The sequence below is a fragment of the Salvia splendens genome, chromosome 9, assembly GCF_004379255.2.
Source record: "Salvia splendens isolate huo1 chromosome 9, SspV2, whole genome shotgun sequence".
Taxonomy (NCBI): Eukaryota; Viridiplantae; Streptophyta; class Magnoliopsida; order Lamiales; family Lamiaceae; genus Salvia; species Salvia splendens.
This window is the reverse complement of record NC_056040.1, coordinates 13,144,041-13,155,521: the sequence shown is the minus strand read 5'-3', so window position 1 is coordinate 13,155,521 and position 11,481 is coordinate 13,144,041. Positions and strand designations below refer to the sequence as shown.

The 11,481-nt window shown below is 32.6% G+C and overlaps 1 protein-coding gene across 1 annotated transcript; it reads left to right on the top strand.

Moving 5' to 3' along the window:
* The first annotated feature begins 1,714 nt into the window (after positions 1–1,714).
* Positions 1,715–6,917, top strand: LOC121747998 (auxin response factor 2B-like). Its single transcript, XM_042142197.1, has 15 exons — positions 1,715–2,113; positions 2,203–2,321; positions 2,578–2,673; positions 2,797–2,853; positions 2,952–3,107; positions 3,198–3,282; positions 3,441–3,531; positions 3,614–3,778; positions 4,049–4,168; positions 4,253–4,328; positions 4,441–4,597; positions 4,703–5,643; positions 5,731–5,921; positions 6,048–6,228; positions 6,502–6,917. Exons 1-14 carry the CDS (start codon positions 2,023–2,025, stop codon positions 6,211–6,213), a joined length of 2,511 nt encoding a protein of 836 aa, XP_041998131.1. The 5' UTR covers positions 1,715–2,022; the 3' UTR covers positions 6,214–6,228; positions 6,502–6,917.
* Positions 6,918–11,481: the final 4,564 nt, after the last annotated feature.

Below are 11,481 nucleotides of genomic sequence, written 5' to 3'. Positions count from 1 at the left end.
CATAAAACATTCAAGGTTGTCTCTATAAAAGAGAAGCAACCAAGAATGACTTTGTCCCACATCGAAAGTGGAACATAAAACATTCAAGGTTGTCTCTATAAAAGAGAAGCAATCAAGAATGAGTTTCATAAATTCGCAAGCCCATCAAATATATGTGGGCTATTACGAATTTCTTGTATTTATTTATTTATAAAAATTATTTTTAAATATAAAACAATTTTTATAAATAAAAAGTTTTTTTTTTAAAATTCGATTTAAAAAAATTGATTTATTGCGCCCACTCGCGGGCCGGCGAGTGGGCATCACGCACGACGCCGGATCGCGCCACGTCGCCTAGGCGCGTGGCGGGACGGGGAACGGGACGGCGAGCTGCAACGCGTCGCGCGACGGACCCATCTCTCCGGGACGGGTCGCGGGACGCCGGCGCGACGCGTAGTGGATGCTCTTGGGCTTCGTATGAATGAATTGATTAGATTCGAAAATGTATGGAAATATGTGATACAATGGTAATTACGGAAGTAAAAAAATTAGAAGGCATTAAGATTTGTTATATTTAATTATATGGAGCATTCCATTGAGACAGTTGACATGGTGAAATAACAATTAGTTTTAATATGATAATTGTCGGTTTTTATTTTTAAAGAAAAAGCTTTACCTGCAAATTAAATTTGGGTATAAGAGTGCAATCAGAAAACAATACCCTTAATTTGTAAGTTTAGTTAATTAATTTGATGGATGTAAATTATGATACATTTAATTATTTGATCCTTAGATGACGTTGAATGCTTAATTTATAGTTCTATATCCTCTATGTACTTCAAATTTGTTAGGATTATAATGTTTTTGGCCTTCGGCAATTAGTTATCTATGCTAAGCGAGAATCGCTAATTTCGTTGTCAAGATTTTATAATTATTTTTATATTTAGATGTTTCTTTGTAGTCAACGTTTACCTTTTTTTTGAATTATCAAAAAGTATTTTTGCTAATTTACAAATGTTTAATAGTAGGATTGTTTTTCTTCTGCTAAACATCTCCATTGTAATTGTAAAAAACCCTAGACCTTAATTTCTATTTATATTATTTTACTTAATTTGTAATTTATAAGTATCACATTTATTTAGAGATACAAATACAATTGACTTATACGTAGGACCACCTTGCCAATTTAAGGGGAGACTGAAAAAAACGAAGAATTAGGCACATCGAAATATTTATATTTAGCTATTAATTAGCCAACCAAACCTACTAATGAAAAGTTTCATTTCTTTCATTGAATGATATTTATAAAATGTTAATGCATCTTTGTCACACGTACACTACATTAATGACATATCAATTGGGGCTTCATATTTATTTTTCTAGCTAGCTGTCTTGTACATATATTTTCAATACTATCTCGTATACAATTTATTAAGCTAGAAGTCGACTAAAAGAAAGTTTAAAATACTTACACAAAATATGTATCATAAATTTTCAACGACTCAATATGTAGTATAATTTTTCCGAGAAATCCGAATTTAGAAGTTAGAAATGTTTCATTACACATAAATGTCCTCAATTTAATTTAATTCAATTAATTTGCAGTCCAATTATGAATTTTACTAGTACTAAAATCATTTTATTATTATCATAAAAAAAAGTAAAAAATGAAAAACTATGGCTCAAAACATCACCCGTTTAAATCGGTCTGGTTGTCCTGAGCCCATGACCTTTCTCTCTCCACAGTTTCTCTCTCATCAACTATTAGCTAACAGTGAATCCCACACCTTTTAAGCTCTCCATGCTTCAGATATCCTCACACACACACACACACACACACACACACACCAACTCCACTGAAAATATCTCATAACAAATCCTCTCAATTTGTGTTACACTTACCGTTTATAACCCTCACCTGCTAGAGCATAATTTGTCCGGAATTTTGCCCTATTTCGCTTGTTTTCCTGTGGAATTTTTGTTTAATCAATTTTTGTTGTGAGATGAGAGATCTGCTTATTATAAATTAAGGCTCCTGAACCAATGGGTTCTCCCGAGGTTTTGATGAAAGGGTTTAACGACGTCGGCGGTGGCGATCCCGCGCCGGGGAACATGAATTCCGACGCCGGGAGAGGTAATTCCTGATGTATTATTCACGGTTTTGATTTTGCGTTGCTCGTGTTTGTCGGCTTTTTTCTGAATTTGCTTTTTTCGCTTTGGTAGCGGTGGATGCTGAGAGAGCGTTGTACACAGAGCTGTGGAAGGCGTGTGCGGGGCCGCTGGTGACGGTGCCGCGCGAAAATGAACTTGTCTTCTACTTCCCACAGGGGCACATAGAACAGGTTTTCTCCCTTTTGTTCTGTTTTCATTTTTTTAGGGGGAAATTGGCTGGTGTCGAGGGCTTTAGTTGATCTAATTTAGTCATGATTCTAGTTTATTTAGTTTCGATTTTGAGATTTATGACATTCACATGTGAAATTCAGTGATTTTCAAGCGGTTTTGGAACTGAAATTGTGGTCAGGTTGAAAACATCTTTGAATAAGGGCTTCCTTTTTATCATAAACATTTGTTAGTTCGGTTGTGGATTCATGGTTGTAGGTGGAGGCATCGACAAATCAGAGCTCGGACCAGCAGATGCCAGTGTACAATCTTCCTCCTAAGATCCTTTGCCGAGTGGTTAATGTCCTGTTGAAGGTACTCTGTAGTTCGGTATTAGTATTCGTGAATACTTATAAATTGAGCTATTTGATTTTCGGGTCTGTATATAATTTGTTTAAAGTTTTTCTGACCGGGATCTTGTGCTTTTCTGGTGATTAGGCTGAAGCGGATACTGATGAAGTGTTTGCTCAGATTACCTTGATGCCTGAAGCTAATGTAAGTTTATATGTGTTGCACAATGAACATTTTATGAATTTTCGTATTTAGTTTTAATTTAGTTTGGTTATTTTGTACTAATTAATTTTATGTTGCAGCAAGATGAAAATGCAGAGAGGAAAAATTCACCCCCTTCTCCTCCACCACATGTCCGTGTCTATTCTTTTTGTAAAACTCTTACTGCATCAGATACTAGCACTCATGGTGGATTCTCGGTCCTCAGACGGCATGCTGATGAATGTTTGCCACCACTGGTTAGGATGAAGCCTCCTGAACTCTATGAAGTTATAACATATCGAGGCTCATTTTTTATGTTAGTAATAAGGTTTTGTCTTCTATGATAGGACATGTCACGGCAACCTCCAACACAGGAGTTAGTGGCTAAAGATTTGCATGGACAAGAGTGGCGGTTCAGGCACATATTTCGTGGTACATAAAGTTGCAACAAAACTAAGTTCACAGTTTAAACCAGATGTAGAACTGAATGTAACCGTACCATATAAGTCCACAGATATAATTTTCATTTTGAAATGTAAAATGTTCACTTGTGGGGGGCAATAGCACTAATTTTAGTTGTGGAATGCCAGGTCAACCACGCAGGCACCTTCTTCAGAGTGGTTGGAGTGTCTTTGTTAGTTCTAAGAGGCTGGTTGCTGGGGATGCTTTCATTTTTTTGAGGTGTGATACTGCTCTAGATATTAATATATAGTAATATTTTCACTAATATTCATAATCTTACTAATGAGTAACAAACTTGCAGAGGTGAGAATGGAGAACTGCGTGCTGGAGTGAGGCGTGCCATGAGACAACAGGGTAATGTTCCATCATCTGTCATATCTAGCCACAGCATGCATCTTGGTGTGCTTGCAACAGCTTGGCATGCTATTCAGACCAATACCATGTTCACTGTTTACTACAAGCCGAGGTACGTGATGATTTATGATCAAATTGTCTATCTTGTATCTTGGTGAATTTCCCCATTCATGTTTTTGCTGATTCGTTAGAGTAAAGCGTTTGGGTGTTACTCTGTAGAAGCAGCTGAGGATTTGTGTTTTCTGTCTTTTTTTCCTTTTTGGTGAGAGGTTATTTTATCTTGTTCTCCTTTGTCGAGTGTTGATTAAAGGTAGATTTCTTGTGCGTGTGATCAGTAGGGATGCTAACTCAATGTCCTTACGGTATCTTTTATCTGTTACAGGACAAGCCCAGCTGAATTTATTGTTCCTTATGATCAATACATGGAGTCCATTAAAAAAAATTATTCAATAGGAATGCGATTCAAAATGAGATTTGAAGGTGAAGAAGCTCCAGAACAGAGGTAGGGGAGCATGTTAGCATTTGTGACATTGACAAGAACTCATTGAACTTGAGTGAAAATTTTATTCTGATGTTGATTACGTAGGTTTACTGGAACTATTGTTGGTTCTGAGGATGCAGATCCAAATAGATGGAAAGATTCCAAATGGAGATGCCTTAAGGTATATGATTGGCTTTGGCCCTCTAATAACGACTAGGATCCTAGACTTGCTATCACATTATTAATTTTTTACCCCATCATTTTGGTGAGTTTATTACATTTTCTTTGTTAAGGTGCGGTGGGACGAAACTTCAGCAATTGTTCGACCTGAGAGAGTTTCACCCTGGAAAATAGAACACACGCTTTCTCCTCCTGTATTGAATCCTGTTCCAGTGCCCAGACCGAAAAAGCCTCGATCAAGTGTCCTACCCTCTGTGCTTATTAGGGAAGGTCGGTTTTTTCTGTTCTCTCTGCTTGAGAAACTTCTGTGATAGCCATATTTTGTTATTTATCAGCTGTTGAGTGGATCTCTTAATTATCTGTTGTGCAATACAGGTCCTACGAAGATGACTGCTGACCCTGCACCTGCTAACCATGGGTTCCCAAGGGTCTTGCAAGGCCAAGAATCATCGACCTTGAGAGGCCCTTTCTCTGAGACCAATGAGTTGGACTCCTCTGAACAGTCATATTTGTGGAAGCCGTCATTAGAAGATGAGAAGATTGATGTTTCTGCTTCAAGAAGATATGGAGCAGATAACTGGTCACCTTTAGGGCGCCCGGAGTCGTCATTTACAGATCTGTTATCAGGATTTGGCTCAAAAACTAATGCACACCGTGATTTCAGTATGCCTCTTGGCAATCAATCAAATCCAAAGCGACAGACACAGGAATGCGATGCGAAGTTTAGCTTAATGGGGAATATTTGGTCGCTAATGCCTTCCGGTCTCTCACTTAATCTGATGGATTCTAGTATTAAGAATCATGTTCAAGGAACTGACACTTCTTATCTTGCTCGTGGAGATAGTAGACATGGAGCATTTAGAGACTTTTCCATGATTAATGATCCTAGAGGTGATAATCAAGGATCAAACTGGTCAATGCCCCCTCCTGTTTCAACATACCTTCACATGAGAACTTCTCAGCCAAAAGAGTTGATGCCGAAGCCTGTATGTGCAGAGCAACATGATACCATGAAGCAAAAGGAAGGGAACTGCAAGCTCTTTGGTATTCCCCTCATAAGTGAATCTGCACCATCAGATCCAGAAATCTCAAATAGAAATGTGCTAAACTCACCTGGTTTTACTCAAAACTCTGGACATTTTCATCAATTCCCTGCATTTGAATTTGATCAAAGGTCTGATCAATCAAAGGGATTGAAAGCAGGAGATCATGGAGTTTCTGCTGGCCAGCAAGTGAATCAATTCCCATCCTTCCCTCCTTCAGCAACAGAGAGAGAAACCAAAGGTCATTCTGGTTCATCCAGGAGTTGCACCAAGGTTTTCATCTGGAACTTAATAAGATTTCTTTTCGCAGGAATGTTTTATATTCACTTCTCCTTTTCTGAGAGAGTCTCATGATTTCAGGTTCAAAAGCAAGGGTCCGCCCTTGGTAGGTCTGTGGATCTGGCCAAATTCAACAATTATGATGAATTGATCTCTGAATTGGATGATCTCTTCGAATTTGGTGGTGAACTCAAGGCTAGGAACAAGAATTGGCTAGTTGTGTACACTGATGATGAGGATGACATGATGCTTGTTGGAGATGATCCTTGGGGGTAAGATATTACCTGGAACATGTCGTAGAATTTATTTTTAAAGTTTGTCTTGAGAATGCTGATTTCGTCAAATTTTATTCTAGGATTGTTGCATGCTCATGTCATATGGTTTTTTGTTGAAAACAGGGAGTTTTGTTGCATGGTCCGTAAGCTCTTAATCCTTACAAAAGAGGAAATGCTACGGATGAACCCAGGGACCTTAAACTCAAATGGAGAGGACACTTCATCAATTGCGGACGGTGTAGATGCTAATGTCCAGAGTTTTCCATCATTGAGCCAAGATGACTACTAGTTGTGCTCTATCCTGGTAATTTTTTTTCACTCTACAGGAATGTCAGTCCTGTTGTGTGCATGTGTTCTTAACATGAAAGCATATGTATAATACTCCTATGATTCTATTTTTCTTCCCTTTACTTAAGTTGATTTTTTTTTTCATTTTCTTGCTGGTGCGGGTGGGTTGTGGTAATTGGAGGCGATGCTTCAACGTTCCTTTGTCATCTGTGGATGAATGATTTCTCAATCACCACTAATAATGTAATTTGGAGAGTATTCTAATTTTAGCTGTTATGCTCTGTTACAGGTGTGTTGAAGCATGGTCTGACTGTATAATCCATCTAACTGTTGAATCTTGGGAAACGTTGAATGGTGAGATGTGAATGGAGTCCCTTCAGCATGACGACCAGATGCTCTTATATATAGATACACCTAAGAAATTTCAATTTTGGATCCCTTTTTACATAATGTGTTTGACATTATATAAGATTGGTACGTGCCACCAGATATTCGACCTCTGTAAATAGGTGCCAGTCGAAAATCTCCAGCATCGATGTAATGCAGAATTCGTGGTTTAATGTCTAGGGGTATATAGTGTGTTACCGGCATTAGTATATATCTGGTTGGCCCATGAGGTACATAATATGTGATGTCTGCAGTCATGTACAGGTAAGTAGTTTGTGATCTGGTTCTAATCTGCAGAATGTTAAAAGTTTTCAAGTATTGGTCAGCTGTTTTAATCTTATCCTTAAATACCCAATCATATTGATGTGTAAGTCAATTTTAGCAATTTAGAAATAAAGGTGTTTGATTATTTTATGGCTTCTTATGAATGAGTTGAGTAGATTCGAAAATGTATGAATATATGCGATACAATGGTTATTACGTAAGTAAAATATGAAGGCATTAAGATTTGTTATTTTTAATTATATATTCCATAGAAACAGTTGGCATGGTGAAATAATAATTAGTTTAGTTTGATAATTGTCGGTTTTATTTTTAGAGTGAACTAACATGATATTTTACTTTCGCACATAAATGGTGTCTAATCTTTATTTTATATCGTTTTTGGTACTCAGTGACAAAAAAAAACCTTTGGTATCAAACATGTGCTTTTTTTTTGTTATGGATGATATTTTTGGAAATTTTCATTAAATAGTATATGTGATTATTTTTTTCTTCTCTTCTTTCTTTTTTCTTCATTTTCTTCTTTCTTTTTAGTATTTTATCTCCCTTTCTTCTTTCTTTTTCTCCTTAGTTTATGTTCTCTTTTTTCTCTTCTCTTCTTTTTCTTCTTTCTTTTTAGTATTTTATACATACACCTGATTGCATTCATAATATAAATCAAGAACAAAACACCTAATTAAATTAATTATTTAAAATAATCAAATCAATTAAATATTTTTTATTGAATTATTTTATACTCATTTTATGGTTGAAACACCTAACTAAAAATATTCAACACTTAATATCATTATGAATACAATTCACAATTTTAATTTTTTTATTAAAATATATTAATTAGTTATTAATTTAATATAAAATAATAATAATAGTAATTTATTATTATTATTATTATTATTATATAATATTGTGTAATTTATAATTTAAATAATTATACCATAATTTTTTATTAATTACAACTATTTTTAGTATTATAACAATAATATTATTACAATAATTAAATATAATTATAACTATAATTATGATTAAGTATATTTGAATGATATTAAAAAATAAAATAATTATTAATTTATAACATCAAAATAATATTATTAATATTGATTAATAATAATAGTATAAAGAGTGAGAAGAATGAGAGAAGATATTATAATATCACTTTTGGTACATAGTTTTATGTATGCCTAAAATAACCCCAATGACACAAATGGAAAAATGTATATGTTTAAAGGCATTTTGGGGTAAAAATTGCATCAGGTACCAAAAATATGATTTATATGTACCGAAAACGGTATAAAATAAAGACCAGGTACCATTTATGTGCGAAAGTGAAAGATCAGGTACCATTTATGTAATTCACTCTTATTTTAAAGAAAAAGTTTTACCTGCAAATTAAATTTGGGCATAAGAGTGAAATTAGATGCAAACAGTGATTGATCAGAAAACAATTCCCTTATTTTTTAAAGAATGAACTACATAAATGGTACCTGATATTTCACATTTGCACATAAATAGTACTTGATTTTTATTTTATATTATTTTTGGTACCTATAAATCACATTTTTGGTATATGATTCAATTTTCACCCCAAAATGCCCTCTAAACAAATACATTTTCTCATTCGTGTCATAGAGGATATTTTGGGCATACACAAAACTAGTACCAAAAGTGATTTATAAAATCTTCTCTCATTCTCCTCACTCTTTATACTATTATTATTAATCAATATTAATATTATTTTTTAATGTTATAAATTAATAAATAATTACTTTTTTAATATCATTCAAGTATTAGTTATAATAATATTGTTGTTATAATACTAAAAACTAGTAGTAATTAATAAATAATTATACTATAATTGTTTAAATTATGAATCATATAATATTATATAGTAATAATAATAATAATTATTATTATTGTTATTATTATTTTATATTAAATTAATAACTAATTAATATAGTCTTAATACACATTTAAATTTGTGAATTGTATTCATAATGATATAAAGAGTTTAATATTTTTAGTTAGGTGTTTCAATCTAAAATGACTATAAAATAATTTAATAAAAAAATATTCAATTGATTTAATTACTTTAAATAATTAATTTAATTAGGTGTTTTGTTCTTGATTTATATTATGAATGCAATTAGATGTATGTATAAAACACTACAAAGAAAAAATAACAATAAGAGAAAAGAAAAAAGAGGAAACATAAACTAAGGAGAAAAAAGAAAGAAGAAAGGAAGATAAAATACTAAAAAGAAAGAAGAAAATGAAGAAAAAAGAAAGAAGAAGAAAAAAAGAAATAAGAAAGGGAAAAAAAATCACATGTTTGATACCATTTAATTAAAATTTCTAAAAATATCCTGCATAACAAAAAAAATCACATGTTTGGTACCTAGGGTTATTTTTATCACGGGATACCAAAAACGATATAAAATAAAAATCAGGTATCATTTATGTGCGAAAGTGAAAGATCAGACACCATTTATGTTGTTAAAAATATTAAATCTTGTCTCACATCGACTTGGTGATGATTCTAGCTTATCTATATAAATATGAATAACCCTCCCCCTTATAAGGTCTTTTAACGGATGAGTGGCTTATTTCTAATACATGTAGTTTCTTTTTTTTAAAGCTTCAGAGTTGTACAACATCTACTTAATTTCAAGTTTAATTTAATTAATTGATAGATGTAAATTATGATATGTTTAATTATTTGATCTTTTTTTAAAGCTTCGGAGTTGTACAACATCTACTTAATTTGCAAGTTTAATTTAATTAATTGATAGATGTAAATTATGATACATTTAATTATTTGATCGTTAGCTGCTGTTGAATGCTTTATTTATAGTTAGTTCTACACCTTCTACGAATGGGTACTTCAAATTTGTTAGGATTATAATGTTTTTGGAACTCGGCAATTCGTTATCATATGCTAAGTAAGAATCGGTAAGTTTGTTATCAAGTTTTACAATTATTTTTTGTTTAGATGTTTCTTTGTAGTTAACATTTTTTCTACTTTTTTTTTGAAATATCAAAAAGTATTCTTGCTAATTTACAAATGTTTTATAGTATTGTTTTTCATCTGCTAAACATCTCCATTTTAATTGGTATAAAACCCTTGACCTTAATTTCAATTTATATAGTACTACTACGTATTATTTTACTTAGTATCACATTCACCTGTATTTAGAGATACAAATACAATTGACTTATACGTAGGACCACCTTGCCAATTTAAGGGGAGACTGAAAAAAATGAAGAATTAGGCACATCATAATTTTTATATTTAGCTATTAATTAGCCAACCAAACCTACTAAATGAAAAGGTTTCATTTCCTTCATTAATGATACTTATAAAATGTTAATGCAAATTTGTTTCACGTACACACTACATTAATGACATATCAATTGGGGCTTCATATTTATTTTCTAGCTAGCTGTCTTGTACATATATTTTTAATACTATCTCGTATACAATTCATTAAGTTAGAAGTCGACTAAGATAATTTAAAATACTTTCACAAAATATTATATTCTCCAATAAATCCAAAGTTAGAAGGTTGATATGTTTTATCAGGGGAATTATATTACTAACTCAATACATAATTGCTAACTACTATTAAATAATAGTCCTTAGATGTTCAAATCAAGGGCCTAAATCATCAGCTCCGGAATGTTAATACGAAAAAAAAAACGTCAACAAGGATATTAATGTCAATTTACAACAAATTAGTTGTAACTAACTTTTGAAAAATATCACATAACTTTCTCGATTTAAATTATTTTTTCGCACAACATATATCAAATTAAAGATAATTTCATAAGGATTCTAACGAGATTTCACTTGCATATGTTCCGATGTCATAATTTGAAAAAAAAATCAAAAATTTTCAATTTTTTCGTACAGCAACAAATGTCAACATAGTATATAAAATATGTCAATATAATACATGTAGTGTGGCATCCCTAACCCGAAACATGCATCATTTTGCATATTAACATATTTATTTTAATTAATTATATGTGTCATGGAATATTAAGTGAATACCATAGATAGTAATATTTAAGGTTATGATTCTTGAAAAGAAAAATATATATAGTAATAAAATAAATTACGTATATTATGTAATATTGCTTTAAATACTAATAGTTATTCTAAATGCATGTATATGTGTAATAATGTGTGCATGTATTTATATATGTATACGTACTAAGAGCACCCACAATGGGGGACGGACGGCTTCCGTCCGTCCGTGCCACTTGCACGGAAGACGTCGTTCGCCGCTGCGCTCGCGCCGCTGGCACGGCGCTGCTCGATGCATCGAGCACGTCCGTGCCAGCGAGCAGGTGACGTGTCGACGACTGATTGGGCAACGACATAGCCGTTGCATTTGAATATTTTAATTTTTTTTCAAAAATTCGGTTTTTAATTATAAAAATCAATTAAAAATAAAAAAAAATATTTTCCCAATCCCAAAAAAATGGCCATTTTTTTGGGATTGGAAAATATTTTTTTATTTTTAATCGATATTTTCTGTATTTTTTTTATTTTTTTTATTTTTTCCCCAAAATCCTCTATAAATACACACATTCATCATCC

What these genes read in the sequence shown, in the direction of transcription:
- LOC121747998 (XM_042142197.1), top strand. Translation starts at nt 2,023, where the DNA reads ATGGGTTCTCCCGAGGTTTTGATGAAAGGGTTTAACGACGTCGGCGGT. An exon ending in TGGTTAATGTCCTGTTGAAG is followed by an intron (nt 2,674 to 2,796) that starts GTACTCTGTAGT and finishes TCTGGTGATTAG; the next exon opens with GCTGAAGCGGATACTGATGA. An exon ending in CTCTGTGCTTATTAGGGAAG is followed by an intron (nt 4,598 to 4,702) that starts GTCGGTTTTTTC and finishes TGTGCAATACAG; the next exon opens with GTCCTACGAAGATGACTGCT.